The 27392-nt window shown below is 44.1% G+C and overlaps 2 protein-coding genes and 1 long non-coding RNA gene across 3 annotated transcripts in view; 2 read left to right on the top strand and 1 right to left on the bottom strand.

Annotated features, from left to right (window-relative positions):
* Positions 1-24812, top strand: part of LOC135911585 (uncharacterized) — a 32279-nt gene extending 7467 nt beyond the window's left edge. Inside the window, exon 3 of the mRNA XM_070538806.1 lies at positions 24398-24812. Coding sequence (XP_070394907.1) covers positions 24398-24767 — 370 coding nt within the window. The 3' untranslated portion in view covers positions 24768-24812. The remainder of the gene's footprint in view (positions 1-24397) is intronic.
* Positions 673-5979, top strand: LOC135911604 (uncharacterized). The gene is made up of 4 exons (XR_010567407.2): positions 673-1119; positions 1189-1357; positions 3659-3891; positions 5814-5979. It is a non-coding gene; the product is annotated as an uncharacterized lncRNA (long non-coding RNA).
* LOC139060049 (uncharacterized) lies at positions 16613-22405 on the bottom strand. Its single transcript, XM_070538802.1, has 2 exons — positions 22042-22405; positions 16613-20462 (listed from the first exon to the last, which is right to left on the bottom strand). Exon 2 carries the CDS (start codon positions 20242-20244, stop codon positions 18880-18882), a length of 1365 nt encoding a protein of 454 aa, XP_070394903.1. The 5' UTR covers positions 20245-20462; positions 22042-22405; the 3' UTR covers positions 16613-18879.
* Positions 24813-27392: the final 2580 nt, after the last annotated feature.

Raw genomic sequence — 27392 nt, 5'->3', positions numbered from 1 at the left:
TACGTGTGTCTGTATTCTTTTGCGTTGTAAGTTTTCACAAGGAAGCAGTGTTGCGTTAACTGGAACAGTCAAGGCACACAAGACAGAAAAAAAGTTGATTCTTGGGTTTTACATCCCAACACCACGATCTCATAAGGCACGCCATAATGGGGGCTCCGGATTAAATTTTTTCCAGCTGGGGTTCTTTAACGCGCCCCCAATGCACTGGACACGGGCCCGTTTTGACACGGGCGTCAAAAGAGGAGGTTGGAGGAGCCGTGACCCTTACTTCACAAACCCGCGCGTTCTTTGCCACTTGCTCGAAGTCAGCTGCCCGATCTTGTGAATCCACACTTTTCTTCGTTTTGCGTTGCGCCCGGCGGATGGTAAAGCAAAAAGCTTTTTGCCGTCACTGGGTCTGTTGTGGCAACCGTAGGCGCAGCAGCACGGCATCGCAATTAAGCACTCGGCCCTAACCCATTGTATAAAACTACCGCGCTCCTTCAAACCGCCTGCCGTATTTTCGTCGCGCAGGCCCAAGAATGGGGGTCGCAGCGCGCTGGAAAGAAAATATATACAAAAGCGCGGCGCCTGCTCTGCGCCGGAAAGAAAAAAATATACAAAAGCGCGGGGCCTGCTTTCACGTGACACAGATTGGCCAATGCGGGAGCGGAGGAGGCCGCGGCGACAGAAGCGTATCCCCGCAGGCCGGCTGTACCCGGTTTAGAGGCAAACCGGATGTGACGTGAGCCAGTGCCGTACTCCCTGCCCCCAGATAGGTACTTGTACGCCTAGGGAAAGACGCTGCTAGGTGCTGCTGCTAAATCCCTGTGGTTTCTGCCGGCTCACGTAGGTTCGTTCGCGTGGTCTTGTTACGCCTCGCTGGATCGTGTTCAGTCATGCCGTCCTTGCGCGGCGTCATTGTCGGCGAGTCAGGTTAAATTCTTTAATAGGTCGCGCCTGTGCCTAATTGAGTCTATTAAAGACTGCACATTCAGTTTTGCTGGCTACAATTCAGTGTGGCTGGCGTGGGCTGTCTCCACGATGCGCTTCGAGCGTGTCGATTTCGCCGTTCTTTATGTTGGCGGAAATGACCGTGAAAGCAACATGGATCTACAAGAAATATGCAACAACATCAAGGTAAGTCTACTGAAATCACAAAATTTGAAACAATAAGCGCTAATAGTTGTGTTTTCTTTTAAATTTTAGGCCTTGATTGTTCAGCGAGACGGCGCCCGTCGTGCTGGTTTTCAAGGTGCTCTCTCGCTGGCTAGAAGATGCTGATGCGGAACAGAAAATGCAAAAACGTCGCTTGCTCAACCGCAAATTGACGGCTACGCTGAAGCGCATGCCGTGTCTGCGGAATTTGAACCCCGAGGTATGGACCCCTTTTTTCCAGAGGCATGCCGTTACATACCGTCAGGAACACGCTTGGCTTATTTCCGACTCGGTAAAAAAATGTTTCACTTTTTCTCGCTGCTCGCTGCTGAAGAAATGCGGACCGTTTGTCGTAGTTGTCTCACAGGGTGGCATTACTGCGGTGAACAAAGCAAGTGTTGCCGTACATACTGTGCGCACTTCACCCTTTGTTGGGCGGTCGGAAAATATTGGTCCCACTATTCAGGGCAACTTCGCTACTCTGTAGCGGTGAAGTGTAATTTCTACCATTGAACGTTCCTGTGTAGACATGTTTCTGAATCACGTTAAGCACATTTTTTCGTCAATTTCTTTGTCAAACATGCGATAGAGCGGTTGCGCAGATTGTTTACTTCCCTTTCTACAATGTTTGGTTTATTCTGTCGCCGTCCTTCAAACCACCACAGCGGCAAATCGACTCTTTTGATCGAAATTCCGCGTTTTCATAATAGCTGAATTTTGGTGCGGTTAGGTGTCTAAATTTCTCGTGCCCACAGCTACCAAAACAGGTGATCAAATTATTAGCATCGCGAATAAATCGCATTCCTACATATGCAAGCTGCTACATATTTTTGATTGATTGATTGAATAACTTTAATGAGCGGTTCTTAAAACGAAACCCGCTTTGCCTCTTCCTTGCTCAGTGGGTGGTGGCTGCTGCAGTCCTGCCAATATTGGTCACTGTGTATGGCACTGGATATGTGCTGCTTGGCATGTGTCCAAATGGCAACTTGGTTACCTGTTAAGTGCAGCTCAACATGTACCACTGGGTAGACACGTAGAACAAGAGGCAAGAAATTAAGTATACAACAGGAAATTTAAGAAGTCAGCCACAGAGAAGTCTGAAAGTCGGCATCGAAAGCAACCGAGTATGGACAAAAATGAACTAAACGAGACCAGGACATGCATTGTGTGCAGAATTATAGAAGTAAACGAGTGGTTGCATTTTACTGAACATTACAAAGGCTTCACTTATAACCGATTTTCACATATGCATGGAATCTGCTAACTTTTCTGTGCAAAACTCTACCGGAAAGGATATATTGCATCCATCGGTGTTAATATATTTCGTAGCATATTTTCTCTTTTTCAGCCAACATACACATCCCCGTTAAATCAAATAGATCACTGTAGATGGCTGCCACAAGCATATTACAAGAACTGTGAATTGGAAGCTGTTGGCTACCTGTGGCACGAAGTCATGCAAGGGTACATGTAGTCTTTGTGTGCACATTGACTTCATGTTTTAGCAGGGAAGAAGTTTGGGCGTGTTGGTGGTATGCATTCAGACTGGGATACATAGTGCAAGTTAGCGCTCGTCCTGTGTTCTGCTTGTCCCTGTGTAATTTTTTTGCGCTATGTATCCCAGTCTGAATTCATGTTTTACTCATTTGACTGGCTCCTATTGCACTCCGGCTGAATAGCAATAACACACAGGCCACTTTACGCTCGAGAAGCCTGCGAAAGCTGCAGGTACATTCATAAAAGTTCATAAGTACATGGCATTAGTGAAAAAAATTAAAACCTTTTCTGGTACAGCCGTGCGTTGTCGGAAGTGTCTCAGTGCATTGCAGTGATTAAGCAGGCACATATTGGCTGTACCACTTGGATTTCAGCGTGCACGCGTTGGCTGGATAAAAAATTCTACCATATTTTAACACCGAACATTAGCTCACGGGTGGAAAGCGCTGTTTCTGTTGTAAATAGATGTGGCTTGCACACAAGGTATGCTGCATGAACAGAAGGTGCTGCAGCCACATAACCTGACCTTTGATCTTCATTATGCTCACAGATTGAAGGGATGGAACTAAGTGCGTCTTTTAAATGCTTGATTTCAGCCAGTTAAATTTGCCAACACGGGGGATTCAAACCACTGGTGTCCATCTGCTGTTGGGCTGGATTCTCAATTTAGTGAGAATACTTGCTGCGTTCATTGGTGCTGACAGATATCAAGTCAGTTGTAGCTCGGCATTTACTGTATTCCGTTTGTCACCAAAATGCTAGAGAACCACTCGAGATCCTTCGATGTCAGCATCGTCATAATCAGTGGGCACCCCATAAGAAAAATAGGTCAATTTTGGATGGTATCCTTGCAAGTGTGAGAAGGCTAGGCCACAGAAACTCTAGTTTCTGATTTGTGCACTATTCAGCCACGTTAAAATGTGAGGAGCCTAGACATCTAAAAGACGAGGAGCAAGCAAATTGAATGTAGCTACCAAGCAAAAAATGTGGAAGCGTAAGCTGTTGATTTTTTACTCTAAAGGCACGTTCACACTGAAGGCGGAGCGGCTAAACCGGGCAAAGCTCTTGGCCAGGCGGATAAAAGCAGGCGTTAAACGTGGCAGCAAGCCCGATCGCTTGCGGACCACTTTTTTTCCTGCCCGCCAGAGCTGTCCGCTTTGCTGCAGCCAATTGGAACACCAGACGACGCTGGCGTGTGCGCGATAAGGATGGACGACCGGTGCCAGGAGACGGCGACAAGTGCACCACAAAAACGTAAGATACTCCGCCTCGGCGGTGCGGGCAGCCAGGCAAGCTGTCCAGTATACAGGGTGTTTTAGCTAACTTGTGCCGAGGCTTTAAAAGAGAAAGACCGAAAGAAACTAGGCCTGCAGTACTCAAATGCAATCAATTCAGTAAACTACCCTTTTGAGCAACTTTAGTACTTACAGCTCATTGAGAAACATCTGCTTTATTTTTATGTGGTTATTTTTTCAGGACAAAAGAAAGTGCACAAAATCGAAAAAAAGTACCATGCAACTATGCACTTTTTAGCAGTGATGAACAATGCGGCATGCAGACAGGATGTAAAAAATATGCAGTTCCGACACACTGAAAATTATGTAAGCAGCTTTCTTTGCTGCTTCTGTTCGTTGATGGCATTTGGCAGTGATGTGTTAAATGTTACCTTGCATGCACCACTTGTGTTTGTAGTACAAAGAGCTCACAGACAGACGTGCGCTCCGATGCTCAAGGTGGTGTTGTGCACCATCCATATCCTGTGAGAGTAGTGGCACTGTCATTCCCTCACATGGCGCATCGCATGGCGGGTGAGGTAGAGAAATCCGTTTATTGAATCCTTAGGAGAAATAGTTGCTGCCACGTCCTGTGCCCGACAGAGCAGTGCCTGCTGGCCACCCAGTGTTGCAGTGTAGGGACATTGAAGTTTTGATGCTGGACCACCACATGCATACTGTCGTTTTGACGGCGTGGTGCTGTATTGCAGTTTTGCATCTGCACATCCTGTGTCAATTGTTGGCATGGACACACTTGCCGTGTTTATTTTTTTCAGAAATAGCATAAACATGCCATACCACACCTTGAACTATCATTATATTTTTAGTTTGCCCACAACTGTCACCATGTCTAGTTGTAGTGTTTTTCTTTTAAAGAGACTCCATACGAAAGATGCTTTCTGATGGCATCTTTACCTTCTCGTGTGATCATTCAGCGAGCACAAAGTACTGCAGCTTCTGCAATGCTTTTGTCTATTCCTTCCAGGCACACTACTCTCAATGTATCATTAGCGCTGAAATAGAATACCACCTGTTGCTCAGAGCAGCTTCAATATAGATTCTAATCGGAATAGGCAGACTTGTGGCAGTATACAACTTTCTTCAATAAATGTTAAATGTTACTGTTACTGTTACTGACTGTCAACTAACAATAAATGTTAGTTGACAGTCAGCGCTTGTGTCCTGTCCCTTACTTTGTGGTTGCATGTGTTTGCGCTGTAAACAGTTTTTATGTCATACAACTTTCTATAGCCATAAAAGGCAAGCTAGCATAGTGGGGCATCTCAGTGCTCGTAAAAGCATTCAACTGCATGTATCTCTAAATAACTAAGCTCAAGCAGACACTGTCAATATCTGTGCTTGTCACGGTGAGTTGGTGCGGGAACTTGAAGGTGTCGCTTTTCCTTCATATTTGTGTGTGTCTTATGTTTTTGCTAAGGCTCTTGCCACAGCAAAGTTGCTCTTGTGGTATTTTAGAAGGGTAATTTACTAATCACCTAGGCGATGTCATTTCCTACATTTGGTTGCACCGTGTGCATCAGTGCAATAAAATGGGTCAAACGGCTTAATACAAGATGTTGCCAGGCCTTTTTGGCACGACACTTGTGGATAACATTTTGGTGTGGCTTGGGCGAGACCGAAAGAGAGAAATTTACACATACGAGCACAAAGGCCAGGCACTGTTCCCTTGTGGCCTGCACAACCACTAGAATAGCAGCTAGTCTTATCAATTCATACCGAGTATCACAAAGTGGATTATTGCAAGAACTGTAGCTTGGTTGATACAAGGCACTTACAGCTGCAGCTGAAACATGTGGTGTGATCAAAATGTACAAGGTTACAACACTCTTCACCCTTTTTGTATTTAAGACTTTTTAAACTTTGCCCGCAATTTGATTACAGCTTTCCAGAGTTCCTTGGAAAATCCGCCCATGCTCCTGCCATGTACATTGCCCCCCTCCTCGATGTGGCATGCAAGATGGCAGCAGCAGCTGTGGAACAGTTGAAGAGGCGAAGAAAGGTCCACATTATAATAGGTTGTATGTAAATAAAACTGATTGAACACAACCGATTCGGCTTCCACTTTCGTCAAGACAATTGTCAGCAAACAAATGGAGTAATTTCAGTAGGGCGATACTAATAGTGCATAGAAATTCTTGGAAGCCTCGTCAGCTTTCTTGCTGTTAACAGGCTGTGTTGGTGAGGTGGTTTAGGCAGGGAATGCCAATTCATGAGGGATGGTCATGGCCACCATGTTCAATGTATGTGCAGCATCAATCAGTTCTCTAGACCGAGTGCACTAATGTCATGGCAGGCCAGCACTTCGTCGCATGATATATTTTCAAACCTCGCATGCTTTGGGGCTCTGAGAAAATTAATGAAGCATGAAACTAAAATCGGCATGTTGCAGTTTTCAATACAACCATCACTGCATTTGTCCATTCTTGAAACAAATTTTATTGTACCAAATGCATACAGAATTGTGGAATATCCGAAGTACATTTTGCTTGTTTTGGTCAAGCAGCTGGCAGAACAAAACCACAAAGTTCCAAAGCAGGAAGGTAACACTTCTTTTGAAGTACACGAGTGCAAAACTTGCCGCCAATTAAAAAAAGAAGGGAGCTGCGACACACCATTTCTTGGTTCTTTGACCATTTATTTTTTCTTTTGTGGCTGATGTTTAAAAATCCTTGCTATAGCAAATGCAAAGACATCAAAAATCAACGCACGACAGATATTGGTACTATGGTGTAAAGTAATGAAGATATAATTTTATGCACATTATTTCGTCTGAAATAGAGGGATATAGCACAAACGTTGCTCTTCAATCCCAATAAAATATAAGGAACTCGGCTACAAGAGGGCTACGGCTTCTGTAATGTGCAGCTATACTTAAGTACACAAGCATTTTTGGAATCTGCCTCTACCTGGGTGCAGCTTTGTGACCTGGAATGAAAAGCCACAGCCATTGAGCAGCTGCAGTGGTGACATCACAGTAAAAGGGAATGGCGAAAAATTAAAACAATAATATGGCCATGCAACTTGCAACAAATCAGATAGGTCACCTGAAGCTTCTATTTCCAATTTTTCTGGTGTTGCATAGAAGGGCAAAAATCTTGAAATAGTGTACGACTTTCATGCATAAACAATTGTGCATATCTGCTTTTTTTTAACCGTGCAGATATTTAGCAAAAAGTTTTGAGCACGGAGAGCCCAGCGTTTTTGCAAAGGAGTTTCTAGGTGAGGTGGACACACTATGCTGCTAATAATGAGAGTTTCAGAAAATTAATTTTGAAAAATTCAGTCACTTTTTTTATTAGTAACTTGGCGGCAGCCTTCTAAATGGCATATTTGGAGGCAGTCGCATGTGAACGCACACCCTTTCTTTTTCTAAATCTCGAAAATTGCACTTATTTTGAGATATTCATTATCACGCTCAATTGAGTACAATCAAAACTTGGTGCATCCTCCTCCACATCAGGCGGCAGTGCCCTGTCAAGAAGTGTGGGACAAAGCTTAAATGATAGCCTGATATGGCACACTGACGCACATGCTTGCCAGGCAAAGTGTGTCGTATCAGCAGCTACAATGACTGGCCAAGATGTTTCCATCTGATGAGATAGCGGGACCTTCTTTTTTGCACTCCCAGCACACTCAGTTCCAATATTGCCTCGATTTGCCAGTGAAATTCAATGATGAATATCTTGAATTAGGTGCAACTTTCAAGATTTGTAAGAAATGAGAGTGCATTAGAGGAATTCCTCTGCAAGAATGCCACATTTTCCGCGCTCATAACTTGAAAACAAGAAAATCTGTACGGTAATAAAAGACGCCCTATACGTATACAGTGCATTGGAGCATTTCATGCAACCAATATTCAAGCACCTTCTGTCTACAAAGAATTCATAAAGCAAATTTATGCACTAATACTGGAATCAGTTACGAGCACTGGAAATGCAAACACTGTTACGAACCCTGGTCACATGCCAGGCATTGTGTTGCTGCTCTCTGCGTAGGGCCTATGAATAAAAACCACCTTCAACATCGCACAGTAAGCTACTAATTGCTATGTGTAGGAAGACTTACAGTTCTTCAAATGCAATTATGACCTAGACATTCTAAAGCTTTTCTAATAATGTACTTTTAGTGAACAAGTCCCCAAAACTTGGAACAACTCTGAAGCTATAATGCCATTATTATCTGAAAGATGCACTACACATTTTTTTAACGCAGTAAGGAAACATTCATAATCGACAATGCCACCATAGACATGAGAGTCATAATATTGCACTGCGTGCAGCAAGGATAGCACAATCTCGCACAAAAGATTAGTCTCTCCCGCAGCCTTTGAGACCCCCTTTATTATGTCTCGCTTATGATGCCGTAACATAGTACGAAACCATGATGACGTAACTTATGATCGTGAGTTACTCTTGAAAGAAAGCTTGTGCACACATGCATATTCCTGCATTGTAACTCTGGAGTGCACTTACAGTAAGGACACTGTGAAAAGAAGAAAAATAAGGCCAACAGCAAGAACCAGGCAGCGCAGTGCGATTTGCACCTTCTCGGCTGTTGTCGGTTTAAGTCACCTTTGCTGCAGCAGAGTCGTGTTATGCGGCGAAGCATATTTATCATCAAGCAGTGAAGCATATCTGAAGTTAAAGGAGACACTGTCACGGGGCCCCTGCGGGTGCTTATGGTTACCCGACACTAGCTTAAGTACCTATACTGTGACCTCTTCATGCATTTGGACAACACCAATCGCCATGTGTAAACCTCTGTGTTCACTGCTAATCTTGCCAAGAGCCTAAATTGTTCCAAACTACAAATTTCACCAAGTGGCAAACTTGGCAATGCTTCTGGAACCTCATTCTAAAGTACTTTAATACTACCAGGATGCTTCAATGTCAAACTGGATTAACAACCTGAGATGAAATTGCGCCAGCTTCTTTCTGAATGTTTGCTTCACCTCCTACATCAGTGAGTAGGCAGTGTTCAATTGGCGCTCCCGCTTCACCAAGCAGACGACCGCTGACGAAAGCACAGTGAAGGCGAATAATGAGAGCGCAAGCAAACATTCAGAATGCGAGATCTCGCCCTTGGATTTAGAGAAAGGAAGGGTAATTTCATCACCAAGGAACCGAAGTATGCATTCAACAATAAAAGCTTCTGAACGGGCCACTTCCACATCAGCACTGTGGAAAGACTCTGATGAGCTTATCAACCAGCAGAAATTTTCACTCGTGGCAGAAATTTTCACTACCACAATCGCAGGTTTAAAGATATTTGCATGATGACATTTTGGTCCAAAAAGAAGATCCGTTTGAGCGATGGTGTAAGCGTGGTGCCCACTGTTGGCTCGGCTTGCGAAGGGCGACCTGCTGATACCAGACACTTAAGCAGCTCTTTTTGATGTCTGAATCGATGGTGACATGCACTAGGTGTCACTGCTCTTCGAACATGTTGAGCTGTTGTCCTTGCTTCATGAAACATTAAGTAACTACAATTATGACATTGTCAAACAAAAGTGTTGTATTAGAGAATTTTGTTAACCACGAAGCATAATATCCCTGTACATTATTTGCTATGCAGTCTATGTAGTATAACTATTTTGCACCTCTGGTTGGTGAAAAGAAATGGATTTTTGCAATACCAATAGTATTAATATTCGAAAAATATTCGCTTCGCACTTAGGTTTCATTATTCGAATTAGCTTTGAAATTAAAAAATTGATATTTCCACACCCATAGTTTTTACTCAAATACCTGGAGCATAAGTCATTTGAGGACGTAACTTCAGGAATAGCAACAGTATGCCACCAAAGAGTCAACACAGTTCAAATTTTTTTTACATTCTTTTACAATTGTTTTCTACTGTACAACATTAAAACGATCTTAAGCCTCAATAATTGACTAAACTAAGCTTTGATAACAGCTGCATGCTTGGAACGAACGGTGCATGTTCCAGCCACTCTAGGGTAGCAGTTTAGGGTAAAAAATATCTGTTACTTAGGAATGCCACTTGGTGACCTTGTGCAGAGAAATCCCAGCTGGACTTTGCCATTTGAAGCTGCTGCGCACAATGGCTAATCACTGGCTTCTTTGGTCTTCTCGATGGCATCTACTTGCTTGAGAAGCTCGACCTCAATGACGTCTGACCACTGGCAGCACATATTTCTGTTTATCACAGATAAAAATTGCCTACGAGCTCTTATTTCGCCCAAAACACAGACTTTTGCCACATTTAAGAAAGTGGCACTCTCCAAGTCAGTGTGGTCAGCATGTCTGGCATGCACTTTTATCTCCTGCGTCAGAGTGGAGTTACTATCCTAAATTAATGTGCTACAGAGATGACAGAGAGGTTGGCAAAGAAGTTATGTGCCCAGACAGAAAGAATGATAATATTTATGTCTACTGCAATCAAAGCCATCTATTTGAGCACCTTGCACCACCAGAGAAATCCTAATGGCTTCCTTTTCTTCCATCTCATAATGTGGGCGGTTACACCCCATTAAATGGTCCCTAAGATGGTTTTTGTCAACCCTGAGGAAATCTCTCACAGAAAACTTGTAGACAGTCTTGATAAGTGTTGTCAGATTACCTTTCAATGTGTCCTTTATCATCACTGTGGTGATCGTAATTTCAATTCATGTGCAGCACTCACACAGTGTGCACTCCTTGCAGACATCTGTAACTAGTGGCAGTTTACCAGCATACTTGAAGGGAGGAAAAAAGAGCATGGCCACACCAACCACATCACAGCATGTGCATACATCAGATGACATTGTGGAACCTAATTCTATGTCAGCAGGAAATGCATGGCTGCTGTCGCTATTTCGAGTGCAAATATTTGTCCCACAGGTACAGAGAAGTCATTATGGCAACCACATAATCCAGGCAGCTTAGTGCTGGGCAACTGCAATATTTATGAAGCAGCACACTGCATTCAAAGCCAGGCACTGTCACACTTGTCTGGGAAAATCGGTGCTTGTATACACAGGGGCTGGACCATTTCAAACCACAGTCACATTGGAACTCTGTCCACTCTCGTAGGGTGCATTTTCTGTGTAGTCACTGCCACTGCAGGAATAATTTTCTTCGAACTGCACAAACAGAAAATTGTAGCACTGTGCTCTGCAGTGCTTGGTGCAAAGGCAGAGCAGCCATGAGCCTTCTCCCATCCACAATTCAGAAATCCGCCAATACATAGATGGGTTACAGTGGCATCTCTACAGGCAGCACACACCACCTATATGCTGCCACTTAGATTGCAACACACTGAGGGTCTCCATGCCTTTATGTAAATGCTCAAATATACTACAGGACAGGATCTTTAGGGAATAAAGGTTGTTTCACGGTCCTCATATCTATGCTATGACAAAGCCAACTCCAACTGCACAGGTAGAAATTGCTGTGGAAAATTAAATTTTACAGTTCCATGTACCATATTTTCCATACAGTACTATAGCCTGCAGGATCTAATTTGGGCTGAAAAGCCCCTCTCATTAAGCACCATGGCAAATTTTAGTTATAGGTACATTGGAAGTTGTAAGATGCCGTCAAGGGAGCATTTCCTCAAACAAATATTTCTAATTAGTTCATTATTAAAGGAAATGGAAGAAATTGAAATGTTGCATTTTCACGCTGCCAGGACGCGAGTGCTAAAAGTGACGGCACTCAGCCCCTTTGCCTCCTAGTGATCTTCCTTCTTCATCTTCCCCCATGACGGAGCCAAGGGTTCACGTCATACTCGCTTACGAGCCGTCTTTTCTTTCCTTTTTTTCTTCTCTTCCTTTTTTGCTGTGGGGCACATATCCAGGGATGGCATTTAACATTGGTTGGCTTACGAAAGTCACGTGCCATGGTTGGTGATATTGCAGGCAGCACGTTTTACATAGAGACATTTGTGCATGTAACCTTGACTCTGGCTGAAGCAGGGCTTCGTTGAGACCATGATGGCTTTTGTTTAAAATTTCAGTTGTTTTCCCACTGTGCATCATTTTGATAATTTGGAGACAGGATTGTTAGTGTGTGATCTATGCACTGCACTTGTCGGTTTGCAACTTCCAATCTTGGTGAGATGCCTTTTCATATAACAAAGTGCAACTGAACTTCCTGAAGGCATTTGCCTCCTATGTTCAAGGGAAGCAGCCCACATCCGCATACCTTATTCACAGATGTCAATTCTTTTTTTGTTGCTGCTCCGTATTAAAGATGGGAACCCAAGACTGTGGAAGTAGCATGGGCTTGGTGGTCTGGAGCTTACCATTGGTTGTCGGATCGTGCCGCTGACTGCATTTTGCAGCGGCTCATGAGTGCCAAGGGGGCCAGGCAGGAGATACGGCAACAATTCAACGAGTAGCAATGAATGTTTACTTCACATTGTTACGGAGTGGTCAACTCTGCAAGTTTCCCGATGGTGAGCGACAGACATGCTAGTTTGCTCAAAAACTGAAGGCTGAAGTCCATTAGCGAAGACGTCCTTTATAGTGTTTGGAATACCCTCGCTCAAGAAAAGGAGAGAGAAAACACTCTCCACGCTGGCGGCTGCCGCTCGATACATGGAAGTGTTCAACTAATTTTCTAACCCCCACTGGCTCAGAAGGAAAGGCACTGACATGCGCATACACACACACACACGCACACAACGCTGGCATCTTCCCTGCCGAGGACAAAGAGAAATAACGAATGCACACACGAAGCTTAATCGTCCCACTTGCTGAAGGGAGACAACACTGTGGAGACTAAGCAGACATCAGGGTGTTGTGCAAGCCGTGGGTAAGAAGGCGAAAATGCCTGCACAAATGATAAGGTCTTATTGCTATTGGGGCCTCCTAGGCGTTTTCCAACGGTTGCAGGCGGCTCGGCGTATCTAAAGGGTCCAGCCTTTCGCTGTTGCTTTGGTGGCGCGACACAAATCGTTGACCACACAGGCCAGTCATAACATCAGTTCTTGTGACTAGTTCTTGTGCACGCTCACGGACACTGAGCTTGAACGACGCCATGAATGCTCTGTCTTTTCAGTGCTATTAGAACTGTTCTTGTATTTTCTGTGTATACGAAGTCGATTATAAATCTCTTGTGCATTTTGCAACGTGGCCTTAAATATCCAAGCACTGAAACGCAGCCACATGATCAGAGTAAGCAGCATTCACTTGCATATCATGAGTTGCCAGAATAAATTGAAAATATTGTGCTGCGACTATCATTACTGCGTCATGAAGCAACCAGAAATGACAGTACCATGCTTCACAATGCGACTTTCATTTCTCCCCTGGTGCACTTGTACTTCTCTGGTCCCCTTTCCACTGTGTAGAGCTCCCAGAAAAGCTTTTCTCAGGACAGGGGACCATACTGTGCGCTCAACCAGGTGGCACCCATCACCACAACATTGCCCCAATCAGTCTCACCTTGTCATCTCTCGTCCTGTCCAGTGACGTTCTTCACATTTCAAGGATGAAGGTTTAGCACTGTGCTTCCGATGACTCTTTAGAGCTCTGGGACAGTGCTTCCGCTGCCAGGGATAATGCTACAGAACAGCGAGTCCACTGACGCAGGTACGCAATGTTTGAAGAGACAAAGATAAAACCTTGTGCAGGCTGTCCGACATGCATATACATCTTTTTCTGCGCCTCTTTCTAAGCAACAATGCTTTCACTGGTGAACAGGAAGGCAGCCTTTGTTTCTTTTTTTCATTATCGTTTCTCAGTTTTACAAGGCCATAAAAAAAATAAAGAAAACAGAAAAGATTGCGAACCAGCCCTGCAATTTTCTTGAATTATTGGAAACGAATATGTGCGAACAGAGGATGCCAAATGAAATGAACAGCCAGGTGCAACAACAAGTCACATCATTCAGGTGGTGCAGGCGGTTTGGGAGGCCCATAAAATGCCTTAATAATGGGATTTATTTGACCGTGAACATGGTGAGAAGGCTGCTTCTGCCTTGCAGTGGTATAAAGACTGCTACATGTCTGGAGGTTAAATGCTCATCATTCTATCATGCATGGAAGTATTCCGACTATTTAGTGGAGACATGGGAAAGCCACTCAAGCCTACATTAGCAAAATGTGTGGTACTGATTACAGCGAACGCACTCCCTCCATGTTCATGCAACCGAATGTAAACATACTGAAAGCTGAGGTGTACCTGACGAGTGTAGCATTGTGATGCTTGCCAACAGCCCATAGGACAGGAAAGGCAAATCCCTGTGCACGCATAGTGAATTCGTCACTACTGTGCATGCTCATTTCGGCAAACTGGCATAACAGATGTATTGCGAGTGCAATATGTGACTGTAAAGCATGTGGCGCGTCTTTGTCACCATAGCTTGAGCTTGGTGAGAATCAAGTGGTTTGATAAATGTACAACAGAGTCAGCAATGGTGGGACAGTTCTTAGAAACTTCAAAGCATGCCCGTCTGGCTCTACAATGTAAAAAAAAAATTGGCTTTGATCCAAGAGCCAGATCTTTCTGACTGGGCAACATTCATGCACCAGCTTTGTCAGTTTTTTTATGCTCCCACTACTTGTGCTGAGGTTGTGAGAAAGGCCTGGAGAGAGTATACAATTAGAGAATCATGTACCTCTTACATTGTGGATGTCCTGGAATTGTGCTAACGCATGAACACCACCACGTCTCAAAATGATCGAATGCGACATATTAAAGGCACAAGCACTGTTACCTTATATGCCCTTGGTATGCAGAACCCCAGCACTTCTAAGGAACCGCTTTATTCGTGCCGAGCTAGAGCTATGGCGAGGAAGAAGCGACACACTACGTACGGATGAGGAAGATGAAGGAAAGCCACATTGCGCTCACAATATCGCTAACGTGGTAGTTTCCCAAAGGAAGCGGTCACACTACTGCGTATAAAGTGTATGCACAGGGATACTCATGTCTTCCCTGTCCAAGGGATTGGTGGCAAGCACCACAGAGCAGCACTGGTCAGGTGCATTCCAGTTAAATTCTTAAGAATTGAGAAAAGGCCGATTCCACACAAAGCAACGACCTGACACCCTTGCCAACAAATATGTTGAACTGGCATTGAGTTTCAGGTATTTGCGGCCACACATAGGTAAACCAATGGGCAAGGTTCTGACTGGTGTTGTAGAAGTCGCGGGGCGCTTTTTTCGTTGCGACTATAGATCGGATTCATTTACAAGTACTGCTCCAGGAGGGCACATGTAACCGGCAAACAGAGGCCTCAGGAGAGCATTAGACTGGAAGCAGGGCGGTCCCAAACTGGAAGCAGGTTATGTTGCCCCAACCCACGGACCACCCTGACTCCTGCTTTCTTGTCCGCGAAAGCGGACAGCTGATCTTAAAATGCGTCAGAAAATTCGGGAAGTACGACTTACACACAGCCTACGGGCATCATAGATATACTACTAGCACGCGCAGGCCTCGGCGAGCCCCAACCCATGGACCAGTCCGGGTTCTAGCTCTGGTGTCCCCGTTACCGATTTGGTGTCCTGGAGACGCCGCCAATAATATGAAATAGTGACACGTTGTTACTAGTAAAAAAACACGATTTAAGCCGCTAACGCTACGTTCAGCACTGCCGCGCCCAACAACTTCTGCAACACCTGTGAGAACTTCGCCAATCAATGGTTGTTCTTGGCAATACTTAGAACTTGTGAATTTTGTGTACCGTTCATGCTTAACTTTGTAGTGCACTGTGGCTTAATGAAGCACTACGCTTGCGTGTAGCATACGTACACATCTTACCTGATAGACGGTGAACGGGGTCTTGTACATATATCCGCTGAAGAAGAAAAGACTACACCTTCACATGTGTTAAAACACATGCCAAACTTGAAAAAACAAACGTACAATGAACCTCCACACGTTAAAATAGCAAAAGAATCACTTATAAGGCGAAAACTATTGAAAACTTCGCAAGCGCCACGGCAAGCGCAAATCCGCCATTGCTGCTGATATTGATGTTGATCAGGCTGTCCCCTTGCGATCGAGTCGGCAAGCGCGCGTTTCTTTATTCTATGGAAGCGCAATTGGCGCAATGTAGCCAAAATAAGTAAATAAAGAAAACTGTGCATCAACTCCAAATACACACACGCAAAATAAAATAGTCGGGATTCTCTATAGCGATGTTTCCAACCCCTTGACTGATATTTCATACAGCTCGTTGCATTAATTAAAATACCTGCAGTGCATTGTTTTCATAACGCGCAAAAAAAAAATTCTGCGCTTAAGTTTACCCGCACAAACACGCGGCGCAAATTCGTAGAACGCCACCAGTGCAGCCCCCACCCTCCAAGAATATATATAAAAGACTAGTCAATAATAATAGCATATAATTATAACGTGAGCGTCGGTGCAATCAATTCATTTATTTGTTATTTGAGAATTCGATTTTATTTGTTATAGAAAATCAAATGCAATGCAGTAAACAATGGATAGAATTCAGCATACGGCTTCCTGGAGTCTAAAAAAAAATCTGCCTTGAAACTTGACATGGTGACGAGGCAAATTGTGGGTATACGATTGAAAATAATTGCTATAATGTGTTCGCGTATGAGTAAGCTTCTCAAAAGGAGTTTCAAGTGTTTCCATGGTATGGCAAGCTTATATCTTGATTCATAAAGTTTTTTTTTATTCATATTGGTCAATTATGTTTAAAAAGAGAATTGCAAATTTCAATGGTTTTGTTTTTTACCAGGGGAACACAGAGTTGAGCCACTGTTTTGAAACAAACTTTTATTTAAAGGCAGTTACAAGTAACGCCGACACCCTCACTCATGACAAAACAACTTTCACTTGCTGTGTCCAGACACTTGGTTCAAGTTGCATGTAATGCTTCATCTCCAAGCTTTGCGTGGTTTCTTAAAGGCATTGTGAAATCTACACGGTGTTTTTATTTTACACCTCCTCATCTCACAGCACAAGATCTGAAATGCGTGATTAAGAAGAATCAGGCCAGCACATATTCACAGAAACGAACTCTTCACAGTGCAGTTGACAAGTGCAAAAATTACAGCAGAAACTGTCAGTCACATGATATGAGCAAAACATAACTGTTCTTTTTGCGGGAAAGCCTCAGTCCCATGCTGACATTAACCCATATGGTGGTCATCACTGGCAATGTTTGAAAGATTTTCATAAATTAGAGACTGAATGTCTGGAGTGTTTATCATAAGGGAAGTAGAAACTCACACGTCTTCTAAACAGCACTTTGCAGTGCTAAATGTATGCTGGCTATTGATAGTAATAAATAGTATGACTGTTACAACTGTTAAACAAGACAAAAGCTCACAGGAATATGAAGGCTTGAAGTGATAAACAGTGTTTGGAGGGGGAATGTAGCTGTAATGAACCTTTTGACAAAGATTTGTCTTCGTCAGTGCTGCAATTAAGTTCTGCACAGCAATCTTTATGCACGCTTAGCTCACTTTCCCACACCGTCAATGTAGGATGAAGAGGAGAATAAGATAGTGCGTAGAATGAAGTTGAAGTGTAGAAAAGAAATGGGGAGACAGTGAAAGAGAAGGTAGGAGCATTGTTGTAGATTATTCTTCCAAGGTTGCTCTTCCAAAAGAAAAATATTAAATGTGTAAGGAAGCATTGCCAATTATTATTCTGCCACCATAAGCACCATAAAGGATGCAATATAAAACTGATCTGATATGTAGAGTGGCCTAAAGCTTTCTGCATAGTCTTTACTATCATTATGACACTGTCTGCTGCAGCCAAATATGCAGAAGTTTTCATTGAGTGCTCATGACCAGAGCAACTTATCCAGACTGCACACAACACCACTGCATATACCCTCTATTTTGGTAATCTGAAAAATAAAAGTTTATTCAAATGGGCAATAAAGAACATCACATGGAACACAACATCTAGATAGAATTATGAGGCATGCCACAGTGCGGGACTCAGTATTATTTTGACCACCTTGGGTTCTGTGATGTGCACTTGAATTCAACTACATGCTTTTTTTTTTCATTTCACCACCACTGAAATGCAGCCACCTTTGCTGGGATTGAACCCGCAGGCTTGAGCTCAGCAGTGCAACATCATGACTACTGCACTACTGAGTGTTTACACAAATTTATAAGTAGCAAAACACATTGGAGGCTTTTGCACACTGAAACACTACAAACCGTCCAATGCGCTTCCTTACATCTATGTACAGACATACCAGCGGCTCATATGACAAGCATGGAGGCGTGCTCGAACACACTACTATCCAACAGCTGCCACATACCAGAGATAACCACTGGGTCTGTACCTATTTTCACAGAATACTTAGCAGCAGCTCATACAACAAGCATGGAGGCATCTCTCGTGCTCTAACACACATACCATCCAGCTGTGACATATGGCTGCACACCACAGACAAAAACAGACGGGCTAATCATCAGAGACCACATGTCATGATTTGTTTATATGCAAGCCCTCAACCTGCTTCTATAAGGCATGACAGCACAGCACTACTGCACCACTTCTCTCTTCCTAACTGCACTGGAGGCTTGTTACCAGTAATCGTGCCCTGCTGACGTGGTTATCTCTTCAGTTTCTATGTTGCTGTCCCTAAGCTGTTATTTAAGGACTTCCTTTCGAGCTTCAGTGGGCCTTGAAAGGCTAGATGATGGCTGCGACAATCTAGGGGTTTTTGTAGAGTGAAATCTTAACAGGTGCACAACTTTTTTGTTGGCTGGTTCATTTGAATGGTCTGGCATCTTTCTTTTTGGGTCACTTTCACTTTCCACAAGCATGAAAACTGGCTCAAACAAATTGTTTGCCTTCTCAGCCACACCCTCAGAGACTTCACCATCTGATATTGCCTGTCTGACTGAGTCCATTTTTGCTCTTAAGAGTGTTGAGCTTGACACTGCTTTGGCTGCTTCCAGCTTTGTTATACTCTGTACAATGTGCAATGCCCGACTTGCCTCACATGCTTCTTTGGGTGAGCTCTCATGGGCCTTGTTGCTGCTAGTTGGATTAGTGATGACCACACAGTGACTGTGCTTGCACACACACTGCGCATTCCTTGCACCTCAAAGGACAGCAAGCACCATCTTTCACTTTTGACACTTTATATGAGAGCCCTTTAATAGATTGAAATGGCACAGTCCATATGCCATCTTCATTTATTTTGGCACAAGCTGCCATTTCAATGCCAGACCTGTCGTTCTTCTGAATTGTTCTCAGCTCCTTACCCTTTGCCCCTTTCATCATCTGGCTAGCCCTTTTCATTAAAAAATGATTTGTCAAGTCCATGAGGGCAGAAATTAGTTTGTCACCATGCTTATTCTGTTTTCTCTCCAGCATAGTATGCTTTAACGTCCTGTGCTTGCTCTCAAGGTGCATGTTAGTGTTGACAGCTGCTCTAGTCCTAAAGCGATAGGCCCACTCTTGTGGCCTAACTGCATAGTGGTCTTTGAAGTACTTGAGGAAGTCCCTCAGTTTTTCTTCCTCACTAGAAAGGAATTGCTTAAAATAATCTTCAAATGCCTTTTCCGCGAGGAACTCTAAGAGTAGCCACACACTATGGTAAACATGTGGCCTTAGCTGTTTCTCTACACACTCGAGTGTCTTCTTACGCCAGTTGTTATCCACATGCCAGGCACAGAGAAGTTTCTGTTTTGCGGCACCTATGACCCTGGACCATGCTTTGTAGAATTGCGAGGCATCATCAGATATCAATGTCTTAGCGGCCACTTTTTGGGCCATGGCCGACTCCAGAGATTTGAAGAATGCTGTCAAAGTTTGCTCGTTCATCTGGTTGCAGATGAAATAAGCTATAGCTACACCTGATCCTTTTTTATCTAGCACCAGAAGAGTGGTCAGCTCAAACTGGTACTCTGTAGTTCCATGTGTGGAGTCAAGACACAGAGTCCCTGCAGGGCCCAATTTTTCTAGTAGCTCCTTCTGAGGCTCTGTCATCAGAACAAGAGCAAAGTCTGCTGAAGAAAATGTACCACTTGGGTCCACTGCACCTTGTGCCTTGTACAGGCGGACAAGTGTTTCACCTTTTTCTTTCATTACAAGCACCCACGTGTCTACACTGACAGCGTCATTAGTGTGACAACGTTCAGGAGCAGCAATGTTAAACTGCTGTTTGATGTTATGCAGGGTTGAGCACTCTGCCAAGTGCACTGGCCTCAGCTTGGATGCCACAGATGTTCTTATTCGCTTTAGTATGGTTTTCATGGGCACACCCCTTTCTAGGTTATCTGCTACACTGGCCTTTTCCTTGTCACTCATTCTCAAGTGCTGAATTTCTGGTTTATGACCATAATGGTTTCTTTGATACCTGACTTTTATGGTGGTGCCTTCAGGTGTCAGACTCTGAGTGTTGTCCATTGTGACGGTAATAAATGAAAGACATATCTTACCAGACCTACAGCTCCCCTGACTTTTCTCCCGACGGTCACTATGACCTTCCTTTTTCCTTGCCTCGCCTGATCTATTACAGTAATAGTGGATCCTTGTCTCTCCACTGGCCAGCTTTTTGGAGTCCCTGGGCAAAATGAACCAGCAGTTTTTGCTACCCTCTTCTTCTGCTTTCCATTCATGAAATTCTGTAATAAAAGCACAAATAGCATTAGATGGTGACAAGTACTTTGTGGAGAGAGATGCAAACAAAAATAATCACTTTGAAGGCTTTGTACACGGGTAATGTAGCATTTATTTTACTCCCTCACCTTCAACTCGACTGTGTCATGAGGTCACCCTTGATATTGCTCAAATTTCTGTTAAAATTGAATTTCAAATATGCAATGCGCCATAACTTCAAAAAATTTATCATATTAGTTTTGTTTTAATAAGAAACAAATATGAAACTTAAGCATGATCTATGCTCACTCCTTCCTCAATATTGAATCAGACTGTACATTCACAGCAATGCTGTTACGATAAGACAAAGACAAACTGAGAGCACGTGGTGCAAGCTACGCCCCAGAGCAGTGTGAATCCCTTCTCTCAGTTTCTTCTTGAAAAGCTCCTTCTTTTCAAGAAGAGCTTGATTTTTTTTTACTGTAGATAGGGGCTTGGCGAGGGAGTGTTCCATCGTCACGCGGTTATGATCTGGCTTGGGCATGCGCCTGGTTCGAGGAGGCAGCATTATGTGTGATTTCAATAAACCAGTTGCTAGTCTGCGTTCGTCCCGTCTTCTTCGACATTGGTGTCTTTTGCCAAGCGCAGTTTAAGTTCACAAAAAGATGTCTTACCAAGTAGCCTTGTAACACACTCTTAAAGAAAAAACGATTGCGCGTGCGTCAAATTTGGCTCTATTTTATGAAATCTACAACCAGAGTCCTTCAATTGAAGGACTGTGGTACTACTAAAGAATTTTCCCAAAGTACGCCGGGAGAGCAAGCCGCTGACAGCCGCAATTGCAAGTGTGGTCCTGGACATACGTCGTCTGCATTCGGACCTATTGCGGCCTGCACTGAGGCGAAGACTGCACCACACACGCAAGTAGCGCAGAGCAACGTACGTCAGAACGCAGAGCAAATCCCTCCTCTCGTTCAAGAAAAAAAAAAAAAAAAAGAAGGGGGGGGGGTGCGCGAGCGTCACATTTCGCTCTATTCTATGAAATGTACTAATAAAGAGTTTGCCAACAATACGCTGGGAAACCATCCCGGCGACATCCGCAAATTCAAGTATGGTCCCGGTTCTGCGTCTCTGCCGCATTGCAACGTGATTGAGGCGAAGACTAGGCCACGCACGCATGTGGCACAGAGCAACGTCAGAACGCAGAACAGCTTACTCCTGTCGCTTAAAAAAAAGAAAAAAAGATGTACAAACGTCAAATTTCACTCCACTTGCTGTGCAGGAAAGCAGACCATGCCAAACGTACGTCATGTAGCGCATCGCTGGGTGCGCGCACACATGACCATACAAAACAAACAAATTATATTTAACGAGGATACAAAGTTCAACATACCCCAACGAAATAAATTGGGCACCTGCGCAAAAGCTGCTCTTCGCGAAACAGATGCAGAAAGAAAAAACAAAGGCCCGCAAGGTATAAACAACTAGCTGCTTTTGGAGGCACACTGCGCACAAGAAATTTAAAAAAGTCCGACATATAATATTGCGTTTAAACGTCATTTGCTCACGATGACTGAGAATAAACTTAATAAAACTGTTCCTCACCCTTATTGTTCCGGAACACAGGTGCACGTAGTCAGCCTCGAAGTTGTGCGCAGTGATCTGGTGCACCGAATACTTCTCCATTGTAAGCAGGGAAGTCCCACATACGTCGCATTTCATCAATTTCTTGACACCCACGGCCATTCTGTGAACGTTCCTGATGTGTTGCAGCATGTTCTTCCCCTGTATGAATAGTTTGCTGCAAAATTCGCAGCGACGATCGTCATCGCCGATGGCAGCTCGATCACATACGTGCGCCATTCCGAAGCGGAGAGGCGGCATTTGGATGCACGTGGTTTTGCGTCATTGCACGCACTAGGGTTGTTGTATATTCCGGCAATAATACAGGGAAGAAACCTCCCCAATCACGTGACACACTAGGTATTCAGTGGCCCCATAGGGATAATTGGAAACCAACTTAGGGAACCAACATCCGGGAACGCAGGGTCACGTGGATGCTGCCTTCTATTGTTCACCGGCCTCAGCCGGCCTGCGGGGAAACGCATGTGCGGCGACAGGAGAAGTGGAGGAGGAAGCGCCTGGGTGAGCGGGTGGCGGAAAGATCTAAGAATGGCGCTACTTTTGGAAAATTGAGGGGCTTTAGGAGGGAGCGTGAAAGAGGAGAAACGAGGAGGAGTGAAGGCGGAGGAGGAGAGCGTCGCTACTTTACGAAGTTAGAGGGGTTTTAGAGGGTAGAGGGTTAGAGAAGTTAGAGAGGTGACAGCTGATAATTCAGTGTTATTAAAAATGGAGCGCCGTACCAAAGATCAAGGCATTTTTATTGTTGAGCAATGTTTAAAAAAGAATGACGGTCTGGCAGCTGCAATTGACCGTTTTCGTACAAAATATGGTACGAATAGTGATTTAAATTTATCAACTACGAATCGATCGTCTAATTTTTTTTTTTTAAGTCTAAGGTTTACGCCAACAACTACCAACGCCTAGGAGGTGGAAATTGAAATTGAGCGCGCTGTATCGAGGAAATTCAACCACACTTATGCAAAACGGTCATGGAAAACTTTAACAAAAAAGTGCGGTGCGTCAGCAAAGCCACGGATGCCATTTACCCTACATACTATTCCATAAATAACCAGAAGAAGCAATTTTTAATTACACACCTGTGTTTTCTATCAAAATTACTTCTTGCGTGAATTTCGGGACACCCTATATAATGATAGGGCGACGTTCACAACAGCCCTTTCGACACTCATCCTACACACACACACATCAGAGTAACCCCAGCACAGAGTGCACATAGGAACGACACATTTGCATAACAGCACCGTTCACGCTGCCTGTAGTATATATACACTAATTTTCTACCTATGCCTAAGATATAAGAATTAGGTGGAAAGTGTCAATGAGAAAATTGTAGAGCAACATGAAAAACTCTCGATACAGCTTTCTGTTGCTCATAAGTGCCGCATAAATACGCCTGAAAGAAGCCCGTGAATACACGCAAAGTGCCTCGAGCGGCCAGTCGCGCGCCAATTTTGTGTGTATTCGTGGGCTTCTTTCAAGCTCGCAAAAATGCTTTTATGTAGCACGTATTAAGCAACAGAAAGCTTCACTGGGAGTTTCTCATGTTGCTCTACAATTTTCTTACTGACACTTTCCATCTAACTGTAATGTTTGAGAAGTTGCTTAATTAAGACTAATTATGTAATTATGCGGAATGCAAAGAAATAATAATTTGAGTATCTCGAAGCGATGGCAAACAACATTACCTTGGTTCTGTCCAGCTACGTGGCATTTGCATATCTTTAAATCATTGTGCATGATAGTTACGCCCTGTACAGCCATAGTGTTTCAACCTGCCATTTAGTGACAGTGGTAGAATCTGTTTTACGTAATTAAACAGTGAGTTTCTACCAGAACACGTTTCGATATAGTCAGCTAATAGGCCCCTCCAACTATCAGCAGGGTGACATGTACACAGAACAGGTGTTTTGACAGCCCAAAACAGCCTTTGTATATCCAAAAGGGTGTTTTAGCTAAATAATACATTGTTGCGGAAACGAAAAAGTTGTTTTGGTGATCAGAACACCTTTAGAACCACATTGTTGCACATTTCAGTTTGGCGAAAGGGTGTTTACAGCGTGGAAAGGAAGGAACGACTTCATTAGGTATGTAAATCATATTTTAAGCATAAAATAACACGGTATAGTGCAGTTAAGAATAAGAAAGTAGTAATAAGGTACGAGTTTCAGACTGTTACCATTGTTGTAATCTATGTTTAGTTACAGTATTGCGGCGCTCTCTATAACGTTAGGGTACTGTCGAAGGCCAAGAAAGGATAGACTGATTCTCATCAACGCCTGCCACCCTAAAAAAGAGCTCGGCGCATCTGCGCATACAGATATCCTGCTGAATGGGAGAAAGTCCACTCCCGGGAGCAGCACGACGAACTAGACAGAATGGTCGGCAAGGAGCGAGGCGCTGCTGCGAAGGACACGGACAGTGCAGCAGAAGACACTGTAGACCCAGACCTCCTAGCCATACTAGACAAAGGAAGCAACAGGATCGTGGAGGCAGCGGGCGACGAGTCCCCGGTGGCCAGAGGTTCATCGGCGAGCCGGGTCGACTCGAAAGACGACGGGCGGCGTGCCACGTCTGGCTCGGAAGCAGACGACAGGCAGAACGATGTGGTCGTCGACGTCAAGGAGAACGACATGGCTAGTGGCCCCAAGAGACGCCGCATGACGCGGCCTCCAAATTCTCTGCGCTGACAATAATTAGGGCAGAGTCCCCTGACACCGGGCTTCGTATATATATCTCGGGTATATTCACCGTGCATACAACATGCGGGAATACCGTATAGGCTACCGGCTTGCGGTCACTTACGGCCACCTGTTGCTCACATGTTGCATTCTACAGTTGACCACTACAGGGCACGTAGTGTAATGGTCGTGACGGCCGACATGCTAGTAGGTGCGATGTGCAGATGTAATCGTGTATCTATATTCTGGAGTTCGCCATACAGCGTCAGATGGTGACAGTTATTTCGGAGTTATACGCTCCGGACGGTTCGCCCATTACACGATACTAATCCTTCCGCGAAGCTTACATTCAGTCGGCCGGCGACACGGGGAAGGCGGTCAGAGGGGGACAATGAGGAGCCTTAATTTATTTTATGGTCCCCTTTTCTGACAGATTGATGAGACTCGTATAGCATTTGCAGCGATTCACGGAGTTGGGCAAGATGTAGCATTTACAGGATTGGCGTCACCTTCACGTGAAATCGGGGTACCATGACATGTGTATATAAGGTCTCGTTTATAACTGGTAAGTCGCAGGCAACTATAGTAACTAAAGGGTTGGTGTTCGAATAATGAGATTTCCAAATCAAACACGAATAGTCGAGAAAAAAAGTACCTCTGAATATCATATATAATAAGTTGATTTTATTTTTTAACACAGGGTAATATCAGGTTTCCATTGTGTCTCCATTGCTTTCAGTTATCTGATGCACCAGGACAGCGAGAGTAAAATAAAAAAAAATTGCAGTTTCGCCCGAAAGGCGAAGTATCGATTGCGATAGCAAATAAGTGGACAGTTGTACGAAGTAAGGATAATAGTTTCATCGGTCGTGTAAACTCGCACGCACAGGCGTAATTAACAAGCATGCATGTGTCACGCCTACACAAGCAAGCATGAACACGTCTCACTCGATGACCGCGGAAGCTTGCTGTCAAAACGCTGCAGTGAGGAAATGCGGCAGCAGTAGCGAGCGACTTGACCTTCGTGCTGCCTCTCGCATCAACGCGAACTGAACCGTGAAAACACAGCCCAAGGCGGACTCAATCCGTCGCACATGGCTTTCAAGATGGGCCGCCCGGAGTAGAACGCCTCCCCCCCTCTTACTCTTCCCCCGAAGTTGTGCGCACGAGGGAAGACTGCGCGCTTCCTCTCCGCTTTCCTCCGTCGCGTGCGCGAGACCGAGCCGCCATCGCCGGCTCACTCTCGCATATACAGCATGCGGTGCACGGCGACTATTTTATCGCCCTTGGACTTTATGCAGAACCTCACGGCGACGCCAGAAATGCACCTGGAGTGTTCCTATAATTCCTATCGCAATAAAAGTGGGCGATACACCGTGTCGAGCTCGTTCAACGAGAGGAGCGCGATCCCGCAGCACCGCACATTGTTTAGGGATGGAAGCACGGTGCGAATGGACAATAAACATTTGCCTAATCAGGATAAGTTCACACATAGGCTGCCTCATAGTGGTGCATTCGTTGACTGAATATCCTTGAGCAGAAGTTATCTGCCCCATGCGTTCCCTGCACGAACTGGTGCCTCTACGCAGCAACCACAGCTCTCTTCAGCAAGACCATTCGGGGCAGTCCTCACTTAATTCCACCATTCTCTCTCGCACGTTCGATGAATGTTTGACAAGTCAGTGAATCCTCAACTTGAATCCAAACCAAACAGCATAGACCTTGATTTGCATTCCAACTTCTGAATATTCTCGCACCCCTAGCCACTGAAAAACATAAGTGCACTGCATATACAAAATGTGAAAGAACTTTCGTTTCGAACTTTCATAGAATAGAAGAACTTTCATGGAAGAACTTTCATACTGAGCTCATTGACAGTAACTATCCACACCATCCTATAGGCACCGTGTGCAGTGAAGCGAAATTGCAGAGCATGCGTAGGATTCTACCATACGAGTTGCACAACAACATTGAATTGTGCTTTTCAAGGTAGTAGGCAAACTGAGTAAAGATTCGAACACTACAAAGAAAGTATAAGACAGTTTAATGAAGTATTCTTTGAAAACTCAATTTCCATTACGTTCACAATAACAAGTAGATTAAAAGATATGAAAGTCAAGTACTATTTTTTTGAATTTCACTTTTAAACACCAATGCCAGTACGACAGTGTGATGCCACGAACACCAAATAATTTTTCTCGTATTTTCGCAACATTGGCTCAGCACAAGTTCCTGAAACTTGTCATGTCCAGTCCTTAATTGGCTCGAAATTACTCAAAAGTGATCGTAACCCCTTGAAAGCGACCTCTCAGGATACCTGCTTGCAGCATGGGCGACAAGTAGGCGTTCTGTCATCATTTGACATGAGGTAGAAAAGCAGGATCTATGTCGGGTACGTATTGCACTTAGATTTTCGTGCCGACCTGTTAGGGCTTTGTTCTCAGAAAGTTTAGAATGGAACGAATTACATTACGGTTAGGTGGTCATTGAATTAGTGTTGCCAAGTAAAAAATGTAAATATGAAATTCCTGAATTACCAAGAAATGTAATACAACTAATTATTCTCAATTCATTATGTGCAAATCTGGCAATGATTGCGCACATTTATGTTATAAATCATAGCCTAAACATTCA

The sequence above is a fragment of the Dermacentor albipictus genome, chromosome 5 (assembly GCF_038994185.2).
Source record: "Dermacentor albipictus isolate Rhodes 1998 colony chromosome 5, USDA_Dalb.pri_finalv2, whole genome shotgun sequence".
NCBI lineage: Eukaryota > Metazoa > Arthropoda > Arachnida > Ixodida > Ixodidae > Dermacentor > Dermacentor albipictus.
The sequence above is the reverse complement of the archived record's forward strand: the minus strand, read 5'-3'. Positions and strand labels throughout refer to the sequence as shown.